Here is a 24,782-nt window from a genome sequence, read left to right as displayed (position 1 = left end):
TATTCCGGACGCTCTTCAAGACGCTCAAAGCATGCAATCAGGCACGTTCAAAAGGCAAGCACCGTCGCGACGATGCCTTTCGGAACGCTCGGCGTTCCTTTTTTGAGCGCGTGTCTGGATATGTTCATTTGCATTACTAAGACCGCAAAATGTTGCACAGGGGGCGGTCCACCATCTTTGTTAGAAGGTAACGAAAGTCCTTTAAGGCCCGTCTTGGAGACGATAGCCTTAACTTCTTCCTATATTGTGCTCTCACACTTCAGGAGCAGTGTGCGGCTCTCCAGGACGCTTTTCGGTGGCCTTTCAGAAGACGCTCCGACGTCATAAACAGATTGATAAGCTTTTTGGAAGACGCTCGATGTCTTACACATCTGGACGCTCGCCAGGACGCTAGCGATGACGCTCGCCAGGACGCTAGCGAGGACGCTTTTGAAGACCGCTCCGGCAATCCTACACGTCATGACTCTCGGTAGCGCACTTGCCAGGACGTTCTTCAGAACGATAGGCGTCCTAACGCATCAAGACGTTCGGCAGGATTCCTGCAAGAACGCTCTTCACGAGAGCGTCGTCGAAGTAGAGGAAGGAGTTTGGTCCTCGTCAAGATTGTCTACTTCTCTTCTACGAAGGGAGCGTTCAAGAGAATCCATCACTTGATGAATTCCAGGAAAACTGTAAGCCAGATTTCGGTGTCATAAAACGCCTCGTCTGCTTTCGGGATTGCGCTGCCGAAGGGGAACATTAAGGTCATTCCTGTCGTAAGCCCAGTCTCTAATCAGGAATCCTGCCCCTTCCTCGATTTCTGCGGAATCGGGAAGGAACTCATATGCTCGAATTCCTGATTACTTTCCGTCCATGCAATTGGGTTAGTTCTCATTGACAAAGTTCTTAATACATTTTATCGCATAAGCGGATAAGTAACAAATTTTCGAAAGAGCTCTCATTCATTAGTCAGAGGCTCATCCAGGAAAAAGACTTATAGACTACGTCCATGAAGTCTTATGTCAAATATCATAAGAAGCTTGAACTTTCTTTTCGATCTTTTTTCGTTTCTCACTTGAGGATTTCCATTTGATAATATTATTCCTTTTCTTGGCAAAGAGAATGAAGACAGTCGATTTCCATTCTCCTCTCTCTTCCTCGTCGAGGAAAGAATGTAGTAGAGAATTAGATGTTCAAGTGACTGCAATACTTAGGTATTTTATCTTCGCGTCATATTACTAATGTAAAGTTCAAGTCATATACGCATATCGTGGTTACCTCTACAGATGGCAACCGAAAGGACTGTTATTTTAAGTGTATTTAATCGGTCCTTCCTGCAAACTTCCAGGAGTTTCCGGTGTAAGGACAATGCTTGAAGGTATTGTTACAACAACACCAACTCAGCTTCTGTATGTAGCGAATTATGTTTCGCTTAAATATGCCTGCTTGAGATTTTCTTATGTCGATAATAGTAACGAACCTATTCCTTCGTAGAAGAGAGTAGCTGGTAACTCAGGCAGAATAGTGCGAAACGAGAGGTTGCTGTCATTGTGGATGACGCAGTATATTTAATCGGTACTCCGGCAACTTTCCAGGAGTTTCCGATTTAACATTTGGTTAATTAAGCGTAATGTTACGACAACACAATCAGCTTCTGTATTAGCGAATTCTGTTTCGCTTAGATATGCCAACTTGAGAGTTTCTGTTCAAATAATGGAAAATCTATTTCTTAGATGAATAGAATAGCTGGCAACTCGGCATAAGACTGCGAGAAGGTGAACATAAGCTGCTGCTCCTGTAACTGTCACAGTGTCTCACACTGTCACAACTCAGTGTTAGGTAGCTCGTTGTACTGCTCAGTCGGTTACGTCTCTCTCTCCCGCGGGATTGATTTACGAACCGTATCTCTGCCCTACAATCATTGACTTTCGCCTCGGGTGAGGGGATTTTCTGGTAATCATGAATAAACGAACTTCCTTTTACTAAGAAATTTTTTTTTTTTTTTTTTTTTCAACAGAGATATCTCTTAGACATGTTCGGCGCTGCTTACCGCACTGTAACAGAATTCTGTACGAGTCTACCGCAGCATAGCACTATAATAATGCTCTCCTGCTTATGCAAAAGCGCAGCCTTATTAGGGAAGGAAGCATGCTTAGTGAGGGAATGGATGAGTCTGCTGGGGACCATTTCCTCGCTGGAGAAGCTTGTTTCCCTGAATAGACTGCAATTCAGACCTCTACAGTTTTTCCTACAGGAGAAACTGAAATAACATCAAGATCTAGAGATAATTCTAAACGTCTCTCAATGGTTAAGATCACCTCAGGTGATAATGAGAGAGCCAGGCATCCGGACAGAGGTCCTGGCACATAATCTAAAAGAATTGGAGCAATTTGGTTGGCTCTCAGTTCTCGAAGAGTGAGGTTTTGGTCGAGTGGTCCAAATCATCTCAGATAATTCCGCAGCTCTCTCATATCCCAAGAAAAGAGATATGGTTATCGGCATAGGCACGGAACGTAACGATCCTTAAGAGGTTCGTTACACGATTGCACGTCCGTGCGGATCTTCTCGATCGACGGCAGCAACTACTGACGTTTGACTTTTGAGTAATCCTCGCTTAGAAGTATGTCGAGAGTTGTGGAGACTTTGGGGGACGTCCTTTCGTAGATTTTGCAATATTGAAGACGAAGAAGCTTCCTCTACGTTGCGCCCTTATTCTCGATCCGAGAGCGGTAGCAATAGACGCCATCCTATAGTATGGAATGGGGATAGTTTGGTTAGCCCTTTTCCCTATTCAAAAGCTTAGGAAATGTAATAAGATAATCGCTGGCGTCAGAGGGAGTGAGAAAGACGCTGATCGCCCCATGTTGGCCTTCGAGAGGCTGGATTCACAGAGGTCACGTCCTTCAGAGAGCACTTTCCAAGGACCCTTCCCGAGAGAATCGGTCTACTCTAACAGCCTCACTTCGAGAGGTACCTAAAATCTCTCCGATCTGAGTTCTGAATGCGTTCAGACTGTCAAGAAGCGAGGAGGATCTTCAAGATTAATTGCAAGTCTCATTGCCAAAGCAAAGCAGTGCTGCATATTTTGCAGTGTACCAATCGGAGTGGGCCGTTTCTGGACATAGGGCAGGAAGAATGACTGTTCCTCTACCTCTGACCTCTGTGAATGACTTTACCGCCTTCCCATTTATTCCGTCTGAAGTATGTGGATAAGCTAACAGTCCCAACGATTGTAGAATACTGGAATATGTTGTTGACGGCCTCTAGGCTCAGAGATTCGGATCTGTCAAACAACAAAGCCCTTCACGATCTTGAGGTCTGCGGAAATCTTGATGGAACTTAGACCGTAGTCTGAAGTTTCTTGATGTCAAAGCATTTCGAACCTCTCCTTTCTGTAAACTTAATACACGTGACCAGAAAGGCTAATTTTTCTAACCACTTCTAGCTACGAAAAATGAGGGTTAGTGAGGTTTTTAGCCATCATCAGAGGTTTTGGCTTTAGAGGACATAATTCGGTGTCCTCTAAGCCTTCCGTTCTTGCTAAGAACGAAAACCCGTCTAACCCTTGGCCCAGAGGCCTGGAGATCAAGGGGATGGCACAAATTATTGGGCAAGAGCCACAGAGAGTCCTGTGCCCTTGTCGGGGCTCTCAAGTTTTATCTTGATAAAACTAAAGAAAGTCAAGGTCATTCGTACAATCTGCGGTGTTCCGTAAAAAGAACCAGACTTGCCCATGTCGAAGAACGCCTGGCGTTTATTTTTAAGGAGTCTTTCTAAGAGGCTCATCGTCATGTTTTGAACAAAGATTTGAAACCTTTTAAAGTAAATGCTCACGAGGTGAGGGCGCGGCCTCGGAAGCATTTCAACAGAGCATGACACTCAGTAATATCCTGAGTGCCACGTTTTGAGCGAAGCAACTCTGTGTTGCGCATTCACACTCCCGACGGGATGTGAAGACGACATATGAGATCTGCGAGTCGCTAGGACCATACATATCCGTAGAAATATTATTGGAGGCAGGAAGCAGCACGAATCCTATCCTATAGAAAAAGGGATAGGTGTGCTTTTAACTTTGAAGGGTTGGTCGCTTGAGGCGCTTTCCCTTTCGTTAGCCTAGAAGTTATGGGACTAACTTCGATAGGTTAGGTCAGGTGGTGGTTTTAGCTTCGTTGCCCTCACAGTATGGTCAATATGGTCTAGTCACATTGTGGTCACGCCCCGTTGACAGATCATCTAGAGCGCACCAACTACACAGGTCACTACCTTGTTGGCAACTCTAGTAAAGCAAAAGCAGACTTCGGTGACAGTAATCAAGAAGTCAGCTATGCTAACAGGTAAGGAATCAAGATGTCAATCATCTGCACTTGAGGTGTTTCCTAAATCCTTCTATTCTGTCCCTTCCCACCTCCAATGGTGGGATTCAGCTATATATATATCTGACAGGTAAGTTTCATGAACAAAATGTTATTGTTATGATACAATAAAGTTTGTTCATACTTACCTGGCAGATATATATAATTAAAGTACCCACCCACCTCTCTCAGGGGACAGTGGTATGAAAAATCTGAATAGAAAATGGGAATGATTCCTGATATCCGCCTCCCAGCGGCGGGAATGGGTACTAACCACCTGGCCGCCCACTGCGTGTGCCGGGAGTTTTGAAATTCTGTCGGACGTCGGAGAATACAGCTATATATATATCTGCCAGGTAAGTATGAACAAACTTTATTGTATCATAACAATAACATTTTTCTAACCACTCTAGCTACGGCATTGAGGGTTAGTGAGGTTTTAGCCATCATCAGAGGTTTTGGCTTTAGAGGACATAATTCGGTGTCCTCTAAGCCTTCCGTTCATGCTAAGAACGAAAACCCGTCTAACCCTTGGCCCAGAGGCCTGGAGATCAAGGGATGGCACAAATTTATTGGGCAAGAGCCACAGAGAGTCCTGTGCCCTGTCGGGGCTCTCAAGTTTTATCTTGATAAAACTAAAGAAAGTCAGGTCATTCGACAATCTGCGGTGTTCCGTAAAAAGACCAGACTTGCCCATGTCGAAGAACGCCCTGGCGTTATTTTTAAGGAGTCTTTCTAAGAGGCTCATTCGTCATGTTTGAACAAAGATTTGAAACCTTTTAAAGTAAATGCTTACGAGGTGAGGGCGCGGCCTCGGAAGCATTTCAACAGAGCATGACACTCAGTATATCCTGAGTGCCACGTTTGAGCGAAGCAACTCTGTGTTCGCTTCACACTCCCGACGGGATGTGAAGACGACATATGAGATCTGCGAGTCGCTAGGACCATACATATCCGTAGAAATATTATTGGAGGCAGGAAGCAGCACGAATCCTATCCTATAGAAAAGGGATAGGTGTGCTTTTAACTTTGAAGGGTTGGTCGCTTGAGGCGCTTTCCCTTTCGTTAGCCTAGAAGTTATGGGACTAACTTCGATAGGTTAGGTCAGGTGGTGGTTTTAGCTTCGTTGCCCTCACAGTATGGTCAATATGTCTAGTCACATTGTGGTCACGCGCCCCCGTTGACAGATCATCTAGAGCGCACCAACTACACAGGTCACTACCTTGTTGGTTAACTCTAGTAAAGCAAAAGCAGACTTCGGTGACAGTAATCAAGAAGTCAGCTATGCTAACAGGTAAGGAATCAAGATGTCAATCATCTGCACTTGAGGTGTTTCCTAAATCCTTCTATTCTGTCCCTTCCCACCTCCAATGGTGGGATTCAGCTATATATATATCTGACAGGTAAGTTTCATGAACAAAATGTTATTGTTATGATACAATAAAGTTTGTTCATACTTACCTGGCAGATATATATAATTAAAGTACCCACCCACCTCCCCTCAGGGGACAGTGGGTATGAAAAATCTGAATAGAAAATGGGAATGATTCCTGATATCCGCCTCCCAGCGGCGGGAATGGGTACTAACCACCTGGCCGCCCACTGCGTGTGCCGTGAGTTTTGAAATTCTGTCGGACGTCGGAGAATACAGCTATATATATATCTGCCAGGTAAGTATGAACAAACTTTATTGTATCATAACAATAACATATTAAATATCAAGCAAAACCCCAAGCTATTATACTCATATGCGAAGAAGATGAATAAAAGAAGAATAGAATAGGCCCTCTGAGAATTGAAGGGAGATTAACGAATGAAAAAACGGAAATTGCAACATACTGGCAGAACGAATATAAGAGAGAATTCACCCCTAGAAATAGATATGAAGATAAGATATAGAAGTAAGGGATGAAAATAGTGAATATTTAGCTGACATAGATATTAATGAAGCTGATATTGTGCAGGCTATTTAATGAAATAAAAGGAGCTGCTGCAGGGCCTGATGGAATTCCTGCTATTTTGTTAAAGAAAGTAGTTCATTCTATCGCAAAGCCACTTGCAATATTATTAAGACAAAGTGTAGATACAGGCAAGATTTATGATGAGCACAAATTAGCATATATTACCCCTACTTTCAAAAGTGGATCAAGACTAGAGGCAAGTAATTATAGGCCTGTGAGTCTAACATCACATATTATGAAAGTGTATGAAAGGGTAATGAAGAAAAATATTATGAAACATTTAATAAAAAATAATTTGTTTAATAAAGGACAACATGGTTTCGTACCCGGAAAAAGTACACAAACCCAACTGTTAGTCCACCGTGAGAACATATTCAAAAATATGAAAAGCGGAAATGAAACTGATGTGGTTTATTTAGACTTTGCAAAAGCTTTTGATAAAGTAGACCATAATATATTAGCGAAGAAAATTAGTAAACACAATATCGTGGATAAAGTAGGAAGATGGTTAAAAGAATTTTTACACAACAGAAAACAGATAGTTATTGCAAACGACGAGAAATCGGATGAAGTCAAGGTAATATCCGGTGTGCCGCAAGGTACGGTGTTAGCTGCAATACTGTTTGTTATTATGATTGAAGACATAGACAATAATGTGAAGGATTCGGTAGTGAGTAGTTCGCAGATGACACAAGAATAAGTAGAGAAATTACTTGTGATGAAGATAGGAACGCTCTACAAAGAGACCTTAACAAAGTATATGATTGGGCAGAGGTAAATAGGATGGTATTTAACTCTGATAAATTTGAATCAATAAATTATGGAGACAGAGAAAGAAAGCTATATGCATATAAGGGACCTAATAATGAGACCATCACAAATAAGGAAGCAGTTAAAGACCTTGGTGTGATGATGAATAGGAACATGTTATGCAATGATCAAATAGCAACTCTGTTGGCAAAATGTAAAGCAAAAATGGGAATGTTGTTACGGCACTTCAAAACAAGAAAAGCTGAACACATGATTATGCTTTATAAAACATATGTTCGTAGTCCACTTGAATATTGCAATATGATATGGTACCCACACTATCAAAAGGATATTGCACAAATAGAGAGTGTACAAAGGTCCTTTACAGCTAGAATAGAAGAAGTTAAGGACCTAGACTACTGGGAAAGACTACAATTCTTAAAATTATATAGTCTAGAAAGGAGAAGAGAACGCTACATGATAATTCAGGCATGGAAACAGATAGAAGGAATAGCAGAAAATATCATGGAACTAAAAATATCAGAAAGAGCAAGCAGAGGTAGATTAATAGTGCCCAAAACTATACCAGGAAAAATAAGGAAAGCACACAGGACATTAATCCACTACGCACCAGCATCGATAATGCAGCGTCTATTCAATGCGTTGCCAGCTCATCTGAGGAATATATCAGGAGTGAGCGTAGATGTGTTTAAGAATAAGCTCGACAAATATCTAAACTGCATCCCAGACCATCCAAGATTGGAAGATGCAAAATATACCGGAAGATGTACTAGCAACTCTCTGGTAGACATTAGAGGTGCCTCACACTGAGGGACCTGGGGCAACCCGAACAAGATGTAAGGTCTGTAAGGTAAGGTCTCTCTCTCTCTCTCTCATCAACTGTAATACCAATGATACTCCTCCATTCTCCTCTAAAATGTTCCGGTTTTTCGAATTCTGGATGAAGCGATTATTGTTATCGTACGTTGACACAAACCAAATTGAGAAACAGCGAATTGCTAACATCATTACCGTATCTATCGCGTGTTTATTAAGAGCTCCTTGAAAATTGTCAAGTTGTTAAACCTTGCCGATTCTCAATGGTGGCTTCCATAAGTAAAAATGAAAAATATTTTTGTTCATTCTTCATTCAGTGGAGATCTCAAGAAAGAATGCTAATAAATTACTGCAAGTTATGCCCAAGCTGACTATAAAGCTAATAATGGCCAGGCGGAAGTTATGTTCGGAACTGGAGAAATCGCACCTAATGCTTATACAGTGAAGTAATATGTGCACGTCTTCAACCAAACTTTACTAATTTGCTATATAAGGTATCCTAATTATATCTCTTCTAACAAATAATGGCAATGAAGATATCGATAGTACTTGAATCAGCCAAAATTTTGAGAATGTAAACAATATCAAACACAAATGATGTAACAACGATAGTTAGTAATACTGTAATTAGGTACAACAAGCAAAACATCCCTTATTTAAGTCATCATTGTTATAAATATAGTTGCACTGTTTAATTTTTGCAAATAATCATTTTTATAAAAAAAAATTAAGTTGTAATTCAGAATTCATCGTCTTATCTAAAGGTCGTCTTATATGCGAAAATATATGGTATTTTTATTCTTTGCTCAATTATAATTCAATTCACTTGTCAAGTATCATTTGTAAACTGATGTCACCAACAAAAATTGATATTACTTTGGACATGCTAATCTGTGATCTTGACACAAAATATAAAAGTAATAACATTGTTATGTTCATATTCTTACTTTCCTAGTTTTATTGTAAGGAAAGTCGTATGTAGGTAAAAATGTTGAATTAGAGAAGATTTACACGAGGTTTAATGGGGTGGAGGTGTCACAGGTCAGTTTCCCTATACGTACTAATCTGTGAAGCCACTGGGATGTGCTGACACACCTAACATGTAAGGCAGAAAGGACCAAATCCTTTGCCCGCCACATGACCATCTCATCCTTATCTTTAAAAACACTCACTTTCTTATTGTCGTGAGGAAATTAAAATTCTATATTAACTATGAATCTTAAGTCAGCTTTTCAATTTTTTTTCCTGAAACGGCTTTTTAAAGCCAAAAGAGCATAAAGTTCTCTAATTCATGATGTCAAATAGATGGTTGAGAATTGTGGTGAATTTAATTGTTTTGTTGCATCCTCAAAATTATCTGAGGTCATTATAAAGTTAGAATTGTTGGGATTTTGCTACCGATTCACTGAGTAGTTGAGCTGCTGGTTTAACATTCATTTTTACCTTTGACCAATCTACATGTGGCTATCTAAGGCTGTTATTGATAGGTTTATTACCGGAAGGAATCCGGGAAGATTAATTCATGTCAGTAACGGGGCTTTTGCAATATTATTTAAATATTTATTCACTTTGCAATTTTTTTTTATTTCAGGATGTTAAGGTTGCTTTGCTTGCCGTTCAAGCATTGTGTGATGATGAAATAGAAGAAGAATTTTGGGCTGATGACGATTCTGATACAGATGAGCAGTCAACAGATGAAGACCCAGAATTAGCTCATGAAAAGTGGGACTGCCTTTCTTGTGGCATAAAAAACAAAGCTTTTGTGCGCTATTGTGGGAAGTGCTGGCAGGTAAGAGAAGACTGATACCTTGTAAAATATTCACAGTAATGTAATATATTTGTGACAAGCCACCCAAAATTCCTTGTTGTAAAAAAAAAAAAAAAAAAAATTAAGGTTGAAGCATAAATCATAAAAATTATCCATAATTCCTTAAAAAGAATAATACATTTTGATAAAAGCAGGACTTATCAGGGTATCCATTTTCATTTACATCTAAAACTCTGCTGAAGAGGATTTTTCTTAAAGAAAGATTAGGATTACTGAGTAATAAGTGCTGGTCTACTACAAAAGTTCTATTCATAGTATTTGCGCTAAACACACAAGAATACTTGTTTGAGAATCTTTTGGCAACTTAGACAAGATTACTATTCCAAATTAAGTTTATTGGAATACAAAATATATACATCGTATTTTGTTGGAACGAGGTAGATCTAACAAATTTTTTTCCTAAAAATAACCTTTATATAAAAATCATAATTTAATTAGGTAAGTACCAAAACAGTACTGGTATTTCTTTTTTACAAACAAACTTCCATGTCTGCATGATATGTTGGATACATAAAATTTATTATATATATTTCATTACCGCTTTTTCAAGGAAAGGTAAACGATTTTTGTTAGAGATTTATTACCACCAAATATGCTCCATGACTGGACTAACATGCAAATTAAACTTGAAAATGCCCTACATACATAGGTGTGCAGGCATAATAATAATAGTAATAATTACACAGTAATAGAAAAACACCATATGCACTGCATGTGATGTGTGGGTGCATTTTTCTCACGATGTTATACAGATAGCTACCTATTTGTACTTATGTGATAGGTGCATTGCAGTAGGTACATTCACTTTGAAAATCTAATAAAACATTTCATCCAAATGTTTGTATGTGTGGGGCTTGTTAAAGCTTTGTCATTTTAAAATTATGTGAAATTCTTAGCTTTCCAAAACCTGTTGGTAGCTACCGAGTCTAAGGCTATAATAGAAACATTGAATAAGTATGTAATGCCTTATTCTTTTTTATTCACACACACATAATGATTTTATGAAGGTATATTTACTATAAAGTTTTGAGTAAAATAACTATTACACATTGTAAAGAAGACTGACAAATATTTACCTTGTTAACAGCATAGGTATGCCTTAATTAAAACTATAGTGTAAATGAATTTACATGAATGCATATACATATTTTATTTCATCAGTCAAACACCCATACAGCAAACCCTTGTTAAGAGGGACTAATAGCCGGTCAAGGTGTCCGCCTTAGCCAATAGTCTGGTTTGACTGGCAATCTTACAAGGATATTTTGTGGGACATTTTATTTTTATGTTTCATGATACATTTATTGAAAGATATTTTAAAGTGAAATGTATGACTGTGCATGAAATACAGTAATGTGAGAGTACATGTACTAAAGTGAAGTTTGGACTTTGTTTGGAATTTTGCCATAAATAAACAACAGGCGGCACTATGCTTTTGTTTACATCCACTTATTGCAGATGGCTGACAGGCTAACGAGTGACATATCATAAACACCTTTTCTTAAGTTTGTGAGAACAGACAGATATTTCGGCTTTTTTTCAATATTTTATTATTAGTAAAACAATTCATTTTAATAATTAAGATTGTTTTTCAATGTTTTATTATTAGCAACAGTTTTTTTGCATACCCGTTATGCTTGCTGTAGGGAAGTCATAGCCTAGCCTATGACACTTAGTTTCCCATCCGTAATACAGCCCCATTGGATGCAGGGGAGGGCATTTTTTTTTTTTTTTTCATACATTTAACAATAAAAAAGTGTCTTAATACAATTTTGTTATTTTTATAGAGTATGTATAATAAACTAATGTAGAAACATTTCAATTAAACCTCATTGTAAAAGATGAAAAATGAAGAATAAAACATGATAAAAGTGTTAGAAGTCAGCTGCATATGTAGATGCGTAGGCCAAGACATGAATGCATAATTGGGTAATCAAATATCACTGCTGCAGCAAAAGCACTTTTTCTTTTTCCATGTCAATTTAGTTATTTATTCATTACACTAATTATTATTATTTATTATATTAATATGATGTTAGATGAATGCGAGATTGTTAAGATCAATAGTAAAATGATATGACAATTAACCCTTAAACGCCGAATCCCTTTTTTGTTTATAGGATTTCTTCTACACTTACCTCTGTTCCATTTTCCCTGATATCTGGTTTTCCCTCTCTCACCCACAATTTGCATTGCCTTCTGGCCCCCATCATTCCCGAACCTCTTTGTTCCCTAATCCCTCAAATATTCTTTTCGTTATTTGTGACACTTTTATATTCTAACTTTCCTTGACCATAAGCTGCTAATACCATTTGTTTTTAATTTTCTGTGAGATTTGCTTGTTGCAATACGTGAAAACCCTTAGAGCAAGTTTCTTCAAGCAAGCTTTTCCCCATTGCTCTGTCACACTGATTCTGCCTTTTCGTACCTATTTAAAATGTCTCATCTTTTCATTAGATTCTCTTCATATTTTAAAATAGTTGTTCATTTTAATTCTTTATTCACATGGCTATTAGATAAGCTTCATCTAGTTTGCATAGGATTATCTTTGAACCCTCTGTACCCTTAAGTTTATCTATTCTTTCCACTACTTTTAGGGCTTTCCCTTTTAAGCTCATTCTTATCTCATCCTCTGATATTTTACTTTGTCTCCACACACCACTAGCCAATTTTCAACTTGTCCTTTCCATCCTTTGAACTCTTCTTGTATCCTGCTAAGTCTCGGACAATCCCTTTTCCATCTGATCTCCCTTTATTCACTATCTGATCCGACCATCTTTAATTGATCATGCTACTGCTACCAGTTTGAATATTCTTCTAGCCTAATCTTTCCTTTGTGACACAAATGTGCAATCTACCCACCTGTTGACGTTCTTTGGTCCCAGTATACTCCACCTGAAGACTTTGAACACCACCACAACATGACTTACAACCCACAAAGTTCTATGAGACAGAGATCTCTATCCTACCCTACCAAACACCAGTTCCACATGTCCTGTACTCCCTGCTCTGTTATTGTTTACCCATATGCTGCAGCCATCGAGTCTTCTATGACGTCACAACACAACTTAAATACATCAAGACATTTTCTAAAACCAAACTTGTTTCCCATGCATTGAAGATTGACCACATTTCACCAATACAGAAATTTCTTATAAAATTTGCATTGGAGGGAGCTAGAACAAAATCCGGAATCCGACCTGATCAACCCTATGATTTTTATAATCAAAAGTGTTTTGGTCAGTCAAGAGTGAGTTGGTGTTGTTCCTGTGCTTCATTTAAACCCCATTCACCTCTGCTTTGAGTGTTTTGATCCAGTACATGCTTGTACAGTACTATTTCCTTAGTAGTTGTGGCTTCTTGCACTGTACAGTGGTCCCCCCGTATTCATGGGGGATGCGTAGTAGACCCCCCCGTGAATAGTTAGAACCCACGCATGTTTGGAACCCCTATAAGAACGCTAAATACAGCCTATTTTGTTAGTTAAAACTCAAGAAAAACCACTAAAACTTTTCATACTTGGTTTTTTTAATAGTTTTATCACAAAAAGTGCATTTTATGATGAAATTAATAAAAAGAACCAGGAATTTGTGGATATTTCTCATAGAAAAATACCACAAATGCGCAAATTCTCCGCAAATAATGCGGGGAAACGTTCCCGAGAGAAATCCGCGAATCCAGAGAATGCAAATACGGGGGCCCACTGTATTTTGATTAAATCATGAGTCCAAGAAAAAATTGCAAGTAACATTTACCATATTTGCATATTTGCCAGAGTATTAGATGCACTGTTTTATTGTTAAATATATTAAAAAAAAACCTGCCCTGCGTGTAATGGGAGACAGAGCACTGTAGGGTAGCTTATGCCTTTAAAAGCGAGCATAATAGGTAGGCACAAAAATTATTGTTAATAATAAAACATTGAAAAACAACACTAATTAATAAAGTAAATTGTATTGCAAACTTACGAAAAGGTGCCTATGATATGTCAGCAGCTATCCTGTCCGCCATTTGCAATGAGTGGATGTAAACAAAAGAAAAGCGTTGCCCGTTCTTTTGAAATATCTTTCAACAAGTGTATGATGAAACATACTAAAATTGTTTTTTCCACCAATAGCTTTGTAAAATATGGGTGCGTCTTATTTGTGGGGGGGAGGTGGGAGTTGCGTCTTTTGTGATAAGACATAATTTATCTTGGTTTGATACTTTATTAGTTAATAATTCAGGCTTGTTTGTTAATGTTTTATTTTATTAGCAATAATTTTAATTTCTGTGCCTACCCTTTACAGTACAGTACCTATCCTAACCTGTGGTGCTTGGTCTCCCATCGTAGGGCAATTTTTTTTTTTTTATATTGTATACATGTATACAATTTAAAAATATAGAAGTGCATTGAATACAGTATGTTGTTTAACTCTGAACTATTTAATTTATTATTTATGTTTAATTTTCTATATAAAAAGGCTAGGTTAGGCTAATAACTGGTGCTCAAGAACAGATTAATCTGTTTTCAGTTATTTCGTATGGAAAAAATTGATTCGAATATCCACTGAATCACATCTCGACACTTCGTCTGGAACTGATTAGTGTCAAGGACTGAGGTTCTACTGTACTTCAGAAGGATTTAAATTTTCATATGCCATACAAATAATAGCATAACTAATGTATTTTTTTAGTTGTCTACTTGTAGATTTGGAGAAAATGCTTTATTAATTTTTAATGTTGATATACCAGATTGCATTTCAAAATGGTACTTATTTGCTCAGTACATAATCATCTGACATACATGAACATGCACACGTTCTTTTTCTAAGGTAATTTTTTCTTATATTTCATCAATCTTATCTGTACTGTTGTGTTCATTACTGAATTTGACAACTCACAAGACCCTCTCGATGAAATGATGTTAAATGACGAGAGGGAAGAAAGAATGAGGTTTTATTCAGACGATTACAACACTGGTTCTTTGTTGACTACTCTTCTGTACATATATTTTGTTTCTTTACTTTAAGAATGAATGTTAAATCTACGGTACCGTAGTTCGTAGTTAATAGTGAATAACACGTGTATAGATACTATAAAGTACAGTCACTCCACTGCAGATGTAAAGGTTAGGTTCCTGACCCCTGACATAAGTTGAAAATTTATGGAATTCTGAAACTTTTCAAGGCCCCAACCTTCAAAACTCCCTTCATCCCCTTGCAGTGTTACAAAACACACTGAAGAGTGAATGTGGTAGCAGATACTATTGTGTAACTTCCATAATGATTAATACCATATAAAGAAAAGTATTTGCTTCATGTGGTATTTTACTTAAGCCGAGACTGTACTGAATGTAGGTAATAGGTAATAATTAGCTTGGCCAGATAATTGCATCACTCAAACTTCTGGCACAACAATCAGTTCTGTGATTTTCTCCTATTGTTTCGTATTTTTCAATTTTATGTAGAAAGAATTATGCTTGGAATGTTTATTTTAAGTGGTCTTTATACAGTATATGCTGTCAATTTTTTTGAAATATCAGCATTAAAAATGGCTAACCTAGAAATAACACACACACTGCAATTTGGTTCTTTTTGAATAAAAGCTTACCAGTCATTTTTATGATGACAGCCACTTATATCTGGGAAAAAGTTTTCTTGACCCCAGGTCACAAAGTGAGGTTAGTTGGTAATGAATGCCCAACTGTTTATTTGGTTAGCACCATGAAGTATACCTTCTCGTTTTAACTCGCCCACCTTTGAAACCTTTACCATTCTTCCTTATAAATGATGTACATTTCAACAGTTAGGCAATTTTACTTTATACTTGGTTTTCTTCAAGTCTCAAATTTTCTAGTTTATCATTTAAAAATGCTAGAAGTCACCTCCCCTGAGCCTGAAAAAAATATTGCTCTAGCGTTAATAATACGAAAACTTGTTTCAAGGTTTTTAAAAAGTTGGATATGTTGTTTTCAAATTTGAAGATTATCTATTGCCATTGCTTCAGTTATAGACCTAAAATATTCATTGAGTTAATTATAGGAAAATGATGCAAATATTTTTCCATGACAGTATGTGGGAGCCCTACCCTTAGGGGTATTTAATAAATGTTTTCTAAGTATATGTTTAAATACAGTATGTTAGCATGCTGCCCATGTAGCTAATAAAACCAAGTAAGATGTTGAGCTGTGTTCAATATAGTTAGATAAGAGTTTTTTGAGTGGGGCCTAGTGTTTTTTAAACAGTTGTTAAATGGCAGGCTTTATGGAAAAGCAAACATATAGTAACAAATTACAACAAACCCAATATAAATTTTATGTATTTATTGAAATATATATATATATATATATATATATATATATATATATATAATATAAATTAATATATATATATATATAACATATCTATATATATATATATATATATTGTATGTATGATGTATGTATGTATGTTTATTTAGGTGACATTTTAGTGTCAATGGGAAAATGTCTAGAATATTTGATGAGTATGGTTACCTTGAGGAGTGTAGTTATTTTAATTGCACTTTACCCATATTTGCAGTATTAAATATTATGAAATATATTTTTTTTTCAGTTAAGGAAAAATTGGCTTCCTGAGAGACCGAAGAAAAAGAAAAGGAAACCTAGACCAAAGAAGAAATTGAGGCAAAGATGCGATTCACTTATGTCTGAGGTAAGTGTCACAGATTGTAAAGAATCAGCAAATGATGGAGAGTTTGGACAAGCACATCATATATTGACAAGATCGTCTACAGCCAGTGAACCAGAGTCTAGTGATCTCATTAGAACGTCATCTACTGCTTCTACCGTCTCCTTAGAAAGTTCACTATCTAGAAATTACAGTTTTGACAACTTCAGCTCCCAAGATTCTGGTAGTTCTCAAGATTCTGGCATTTCTCTTTCTCAAGATAAATATACTGAAAGCTCCCAAGATACTGGAATGGAAGACATTAAGGCACAGACTTCAAGCTCCCAATGCACTGAAAATGAACCCTCATGTTCTAAGACTGCAGACGTAGAGGGGTCTTCTTCCAGCGTGTTAACACCAACATTAGAGGAAGAGCCAGAAAAGAGTTCTGTAATTTTAGAGTCTTCAAAAAGGAAAAGGAAGTCATCTTCCTTTAAGGAGGACATTAAAGTTAAAAAAAGCAGAATCAGCCTTTCGTCAGACTTTGAGGACAAAACAGATGAGTGTGAAGATGAAAAAGATGAATTGTCTGAAATTGGAATGAAGTTGATAACAGACAAAGCTAAATTCGTCAACTCAAAGGGAAGTGAGCTGGCCAGTGTTTCCAGTGAAAGTGAAATTAAAAAGGAGGTCAAGAATGAACCAGATGGGGAAGAATCACAATTGTGTATGTTATGTTGCTCACGACCTAAAAATGCAACTATTGTACATGGTCGCCTAGGTCATCAGGCAACATGCTATCAATGTGCGCGCCGTCTTTTAAACTCAGGAGCCCGCTGTCCAGTTTGTAGAAGGAAGATCCATATGGTATGTAAAAACATTGTTGTGTAATTTATATTTTTTTTCAAAGTCACCTTTACCTTGTTCTGCCAAAGAAAAAAGTGCAAGTTTATTATTATTCTAGAGTTCAGAGATGTGACTCAGCAGACTTGTTAAAATATATAATCTATTGAATCCCTTATTGTACAGGTGAATGAGGAAAATCTGTGTAATTTCTTGATAGTAACTTGTGTGCTACAGTGTAGCCCCTTGTTTTTTGTTGGGGGGGGGGGGGGCGATTTGGGGGGAGGTGTTTACAGTTATTTATTTTTAGTCTTTCCCTTTAGGTTGGTTGTTTTTTTTTTGTTTTTTTTTTTATTTAACAGAAACCAGAAAGAAAAAACTGCCACATTCCTAACCTTGTAAGGAAGTATGCTTTACCCTGAAGTACATAGTAGTCAGAAGTTCGGCAGTAGCATTTGAATGGCAGAATGTATTCTACCAAAATTAGGCCAGTCTTAATGTAAAAGATGTATGCTTGCATACTTACATATTAGGGATGTGCCCAGGTATTGGTATCAGCTAGTTTTTGTGGTATCGGCCGATACTTTTGTGATTAGTATAGGAATTTAAAATCCATCTAGGCTTCCTAAAATGTATGTATTAACTAAGCCCACCAAACCAGAACCTTTCATAATTTAAATAAATGAGTCTGTTAACACCCAAAAATTTGGTATCGGTGCATCCCCAATACATATTGTGTGGTTATGAAGGTGATAGTTTATCTCATCTGGTACATAAAATAGTGAAAAATTCATATTTCAGTGTAATTTTGAAAATGTCATTTTATGATATTACTTTCCATTTCAGGAAGATGAGTATTTTTTCATGCACTCATTTTATGCTTTGAGCAGAACATTTTACAAATTAACAGTAGATGCTGTATTACGTTTTGAAAATTGCATTTCAGTCATTTGTTTTGTCACTTGTGAAGATTAAGGAACTGATTGTCCCTCAAATGTATTGGGTGGTTATTGTAATCAATGTATAATTTGGGGCAATATAAAAGAAATAAAGTTTCTATCGTGTACAAACCATACATTTTACTTGTGCTGTACATGTTTGAATGGTGGTATTAGCTGAGTAGTCCAAATTAGTATCCCAAGTTGTTTCCCCTCTCAGTAAGTATCCCTCTCTATTTGTGCCCAACACACTTGATACTGAAATTAATTTGTCAATTCAGACACGTGTCATTCTGTGTCCCTTTTTCGGTTTTGTTTCTTTTATTGAACAATAATCCATAACTTATGAGATGGTAACATTTTTCTGATGCTCATGGAATGGATTGATTTAGATGCCTGTTAAAACACTTTGCATACAAACTGACAAAATAAGCATGAAGAATAACATAATTTAGACATCTGGGTTCACCAATTTTTAAGCTTCTACACAACCTAGTTTGAAAATAAAGCATAAAGAGGACCATTAGCTTACTTGGATTCCAGTGTGAATGGTTAGAGGCTAATTAGATGTAGATCAAAGGGAATGCAACAAAATTTATTTGAGATGTATGACTAGTAGCCTAGTGTTTGCACCCTGTGACCTAGGCTTGGTCAAGACAAGAAGATGATTAGCCATGACTTGCATTGGATGTGAAGCTATAATATAATTATGGAACTAGCATGCCAGCTTCCTATAATAGACCTCTTGTAGAACTGGATTCCACTAATAGAAGTTGGAGAGCCAATTTCTCAGATTACTTGCCAATTAATAAATTAACTAATGATGCAGAGTTGCACGTTTTCCTCCACCAAGATCACCTGTAATCTGTGTAGTGTGTGGTCCAGAGTTCGTCATCTTTATCATCATATATCAATGGGACAATTTTTTTTCATTTGTGTTATCTATTTATATTTTTTCTTTTATAACATATTCTTCTGTTGGTTGGAGTCTGATGATCGAAGGCATGCACAGTGCATATTATACTGATGACTTAGAATTCCATAGGTTTAGGAGTGAGTGGAATAACATTGAATTGACTAAGTCGGCAGTTTTTGTTAGTATCAAGAACTTTGTTATTATCAAGAACATGGCCACCTCACTGTAATTATCAGTAGTTAAAGAAGTATACTTTCAAAGTCCTTTGAAAATATGTAGCAGTTTTAAGTTTTCATTCCACAAAAAATCTGTGAATCTTAGTTATATTTCATAAGAATTTGTGCAACCTGTAAAAGGAGGAAAATAATGGATCCTGCCCACAAAAACATCGAGGAAATGAATATGTTGAAAAAACAGCTAAAGCTGCAACTACTCTGTACAGGTGCCAAATCAAGCTGAAAAACAGCTAAAGCTACAACTACCTTGTATAGGTGTCAAATCAAGCTGAAAAAAATTGCTAAAGCTGCAACTACTTTGTATAGGTGCCAGATCAAATAGGCCTGTTCCTGTCAATGTAAAACTGATCATGTTTAGCAAATGGCAGCCTTAATGAATGATTATGACAGCAAATTAAAATGGAATAATGACCCCACTTTCTGACATTTGCTAACCTCATTTCCAGAAGAATGCCACATTAAAGTAATTTTTTCCTATCAAAATGGGTTTACTTGTGGCCTCGTGGGTAGTTGATGAGTAACCTACATTACCCATACCCAGTCCTTGATTGCAAATCACACACACACAATTGCTATGTAATATTTCAGTTTTCAATCAGCATTCGGTAATAATTTCTAAAAGTGAGTCTTTTAATGAAGTTTTGTCAGTTTTGACAATGTCAATTTGTTTAGTTTGGAGGAGAAAAAAAAAAACAAGAATGGTGAAGTCAGTGGTTGTTATTCTTTTAGCAATAATAATGACAGCAAAATAATGACAGAAATGAGTTGTCATTTATTGAACAAGATCTGAAGTGTATATTGGGAATCAACATTTGGTCTGGAATGATACATTCAATGTCAATTGAGGAGTGTATTTATATACTATTCAATAATGATATTCTTAAATTTTGAATTGCTTGACAGCTTAAGCATCAACATTTTTTAAAGGGTAATCTAGGTGTCAAGTTTCCAGAGGTTTGTCTTCAAAAATATATTTTTGGCATCTTGCAAATGTAGATAATGTCTTGTGTGATATTGTGTTTATTTGGTTCCATGTTATTGTGGTTATTTGGTTTCTTTACTAGCAATATAAATGCCAGGCAAGACCTATGAATTTTCTCTTCAGTTGTTAACTATCTCACCTAACTGCTCTGCTCTCAGCAGTATAGCACAAATAAAAGTAAAGTTGAGTAAAGGTAGCAAGTACTGTTCTTACACACTGTATATTTGTTATTATTGTAACTATTCTCGCCTAATATTGCACTGTTTTCAGCAGTATAGCACAACTAAAAGTAAGTTTGTATAAAGGGAATAGATATTGTTTTACATTCTATATAATTGTTATTATGGAAGGATAAAATTACACTGTATCAAGGAAGCAGTTATCAAAAGGAAAATAAATTTGACTAGTGTACTGTATCAAGGAAGCAATTATCAAAGGGAAAATAAGTTTCATTAATGTGTACCAAGTGTTAAAAGTGAGAAATGCTATTATTTCCCATGTGTCCAAATGAATTTATTTTGTCTTAGAGGAGGTTAGCATGGCTATTACCTCCCTGAGATGTATATTATATATGAGAGAGAGAGAGAGTTATCTTTCTTTGGAAGGTGCATGAATTTATGAGAGCTTGGAGGAGGTTTGATCACATCCCCAAGTGTTTTTTTTTTTTTTTCAATAAAGGAATTCAAGGAAGAGTGTATCAATTGTACTCCTTTACCAGTTCGTAGAAATACAAACCATCTGCTGTTTAGATTTATCTTTGGTAAATGCGCGTTTGGTCACTGAAGTGTATAAATTTAGGTAACTATAAGATTCACATTAACCATGCATCTGATGTCTAGGCCGGTCCCTTACGATGCTCCTGATTGTCTGTTGATAAGCCAATCACTGGCCTGGAAACTGCCTCTTTTGAGAATTCACACAGGCAGGATGTATGTTCCACCTCTCCTGAGTTATGTCTTTCAAAAGTATCCCCCAGGAGAGGTGAAACATACATCCTGCCTGTGTGAACACTCGAGAGAGAGTGAGTTTCCATCCCTGTGATTGGCTTATCAACAGCCAATCAGGAGCATTGTAATGGACTGGCCTAGACATCAGATGCATGGTTGATGTAAATCTACTGTAGTAGCAGGTAGAGGCTGAAGGGCTAATGCACGACTCCATGAACATACTGGCAACCCTTACTTTTCTTCAGCCAGACTGTGTTTTTGGTGTGAAATTTTATTTTGTTTTTTTTTTTTTTGCTTATTTACGATGGTCATGTTGGTGTTACGGTATGTTCAGTAGTGTACATTGTATAAAGGTTCATCCAAGAATTAAACCTTATTCTTTACAGCAACATTTTAAAGGTTTATATGCTAACATGGTTCCTGTAATGACGTGTTTTTAAACTTTTTATATCCCTTGGTGGAAGATACGAGTGAGCCTCCTGCCTGGCTGAGTGCATTCCCCTTTCTCAGCCTTCATACCACTGAAGAGGTTGGGTCCCACACTCTTCTCTGGGTTATCCTACAAGGTTTGCCATGAATGTTTCTTCCCCTGTAGGATAGCCCAATCAGTGCACCCTCTCCAAGTACTAAAGTATTAGTAACTGTAAACCAGACACTATTGAAAGATGTGGATTGGGTCCTCCTGTTTTTGACGTTGTTGAGGGATCCTTTCCCTTTTTCATAATGTTTTGTCGGTAATTTCACAATTGTCCTCTTGTACTGGTTGGGTATGGGGAGTTGTCGGAGAGAAGGCGAGTGTGTCTGTGCTCTTATGTACAACCTGGAGGGAGATCATGGTCACATATCCATGCCCACTTTCACCATGGTGGTTCCTGCTGCATTCTTGGATTCTGATCTTGGAGTAGGAGCCCCTGCCTAACTTCAAGAATGGACCCTTCTGTTGCTAGTGGGAGGAAGAAACTTTTCCCCATTTTCCATCACTTCGGCTTTTAAGTTCTAATTCTTTGTCCAGCTTTTTTTTTCTTTTATTAGTAGGTCTGGGTTATCCACTGGGCTTTCCCCCAAGAGTTACTGCTGTAGGACGGACACCATCATGACTCCTTTTGGGAGGGTCAAAATTGTTTCTACCCATGTGACTTTTGTAACGTTACTGCGGGAAGAATAGACCCAGATTCAGTTTAGATTCCTGGCATCCTTCATTTATTGTCTAGGTCTTCTTCAGACCAGTTACTACTATTATGAGTACAGTGGTCCCCCTGTATTTGCGGGGATGCATACCAGACCCCCCCCCGTAAATAGTTAGATCCCGCGAATGTTTGGAACCCCTATAAAAAGGCTAAAAATTGCCTATTTTGTTATTTAGAACTCAAGAAAAACCCACTAAAAATTTTCATATATGGTTTTTTTAATAGTTTTATCTTGAAAAGTGCATTTTATGATGAATGATAAAAAAACAGGAATTTTTTTATATTTCTCATAGAAAAATACTGCGAATGTGCAAATTTTCCGTGAATAATGGGGGAAACTTTCCCGAGAGAAATCCGCGAATGTGTGAGTCCGCGAATGCTGGGGTCCACTTTACTTCAGTTTCAAATCTACTGCCTCGTGCTGTTCCAGGAGGTTTGTTTTTGGCATCATACTGCAGGTGGATTTCTGTCCTCAACAATGTTCCTCATACTGTACACATGCTCGTGCACTACATGTCTGTCCAAAGCCTGTCTGCACATCGCTGGTTCTTGTGATTGATACTAGTATTTGTTATGGTGTTTGACCAATGGACTGGTCTGCACGCAACTCGAGCACTAATGCAGCATCTGAGGTTACCAAGATACTCTTGTGCATTGATTTATTCTATCCTTAGCTGGGCGTTTGTCTACAAGGATTTCGTGATTGATATTGTCTTTGTAGACAAATACATCTCTCACTGGTACACTCACTCAAAACTCAAAAATGTATTGCAACATATTCCAGAAGTTTTTCTTCACCTAATTTTTTAATATATACAAACAAGCAAATGTACTTTTCTTAATCAATTTTGTTTAGTATTAGTAATACAGTTAACAATATTAAAAGGAATGGCAAGTGAAAAATTCATATTAAAAACAAAAAAAAAAAAAAAATTTTGAAAAATTTTCCATCAAATGATTGAGCAAAAGAGTCAAAGAAGAAACTATTTTGAATCTAAATAAAAGAATATTAACTTAATATTGAACAATCATCAACAAATTTATATAAATAAAGAAATAATTCTACCATACTAGTCGTCAAAATTTATTGTAAAAAGTGGAGGATGACCCCCTCCCCCAATGGTTGCCTCCTCTTGAAGATAATTATCGGATGATCATTGAAGCTTGCCTGACTCCCCGGACAGACGGTGTTTCTATAAAGAGAGAACATTATGCTCTCCCTTCAAATTGATGCCCAAACCATCCGTAACAGGCCACATGAGACCAAGATATTGTTTCATCTTCTTATCAATTAATAGGTCTAAGCCGCAATGTAAGAAATGAGGAATACGCATGATAAAGGCATATATATATATATATATATATATATATATATATATATATATATATATATATATATATATACATATTACATATACATATACATATACATACTATACATATACATATACATACTATACATATACATATACATATCATATACTATATATATATATATATATATATATATATATATATATATATACCCACACACACACACACACACACACACAGTAGTGCCCCAGGATACGGAATTAATCCGTTCCGAAGCAACCTTCGTAACCTGATTTTTTCTTATCTTGAATCTCATTTTACATGTAAATTGCCTAATTCGTTCGAAGCCTTACAAAAACACCGCAGTAAATTTTATAATGAAGCTATATTGATCAATAAACAATGAAATCCAACAATTTGGAACATTCAGTACTTAACTTAAACTACGTATACTACTAATATGTACTACATACCTGTAAATAAAGTGTATTAGTGTACATGGTGCAAGAAATACGGTACAGTGGTCCCCCCGTATTCGCGGGGGATGCGTACCAGACCCACCCCCCCGTGAATAGTTAGAACCCACGAATGTTTGGAACCCCTATAAAAATGCTAAAAACAGCCTATTTTGTTAGTGAAAACTCAAGAGAAACCCACTAAAAATGTTCATATTTGTTTTTTTTAATAGTTTTTTTTACAAAAAGTGCATTTTATGATGAAATTGATAAAAAAAACCTGAAATTTGTGGATATTTCTCAGAAAAATACTGTGAATGTGCTAATTTTCCGCGAATAATGCGGGGAAATGTTCCCGGGAGAAATTCGCGAATGTGTGAGTCTGTGAATCCGGAGAACGCGAATACGGGGGTCCAATGTACATACATACATATGTAGTAAAATGTGGAACCTTACCTTTCGAGTGAGGCGATCTCCAAAACTGGCAACAGAGGAGGACAAATGGCAGGAAACATGAACACAAATTTATGAAACATTAAAAAATGGCAGAAAACATTAACACTAAACTTTACAAAACATTAACAAATGGCAGAAAACATTAACACTTAACTTTACAAAAAACATAAAA

The 24,782-nt window shown here is 36.9% G+C and overlaps 1 protein-coding gene across 5 annotated transcripts in view; it reads left to right on the top strand.

The window, feature by feature from the left end:
- The window catches only part of LOC135215608 (E3 ubiquitin-protein ligase Mdm2-like), an 89,924-nt gene extending 68,983 nt beyond the window's left edge, over nt 1-20,941 (top strand). For all 5 annotated transcript variants that reach the window (XM_064250524.1, XM_064250515.1, XM_064250531.1 and 2 more), the window contains 2 exons: nt 9,471-9,668; nt 16,283-20,941. In XM_064250524.1, coding sequence (XP_064106594.1) covers nt 9,471-9,668; nt 16,283-17,227 — 1,143 coding nt within the window. In that variant the 3' untranslated portion in view covers nt 17,228-20,941. The remainder of the gene's footprint in view (nt 1-9,470; nt 9,669-16,282) is intronic.
- Nucleotides 20,942-24,782: the final 3,841 nt, after the last annotated feature.

This window comes from Macrobrachium nipponense, chromosome 19 (assembly GCF_015104395.2).
Source record: "Macrobrachium nipponense isolate FS-2020 chromosome 19, ASM1510439v2, whole genome shotgun sequence".
Classification (NCBI taxonomy): domain Eukaryota; kingdom Metazoa; phylum Arthropoda; class Malacostraca; order Decapoda; family Palaemonidae; genus Macrobrachium; species Macrobrachium nipponense.
The sequence above is the reverse complement of the archived record's forward strand: the minus strand, read 5'-3'. Positions and strand labels throughout refer to the sequence as shown.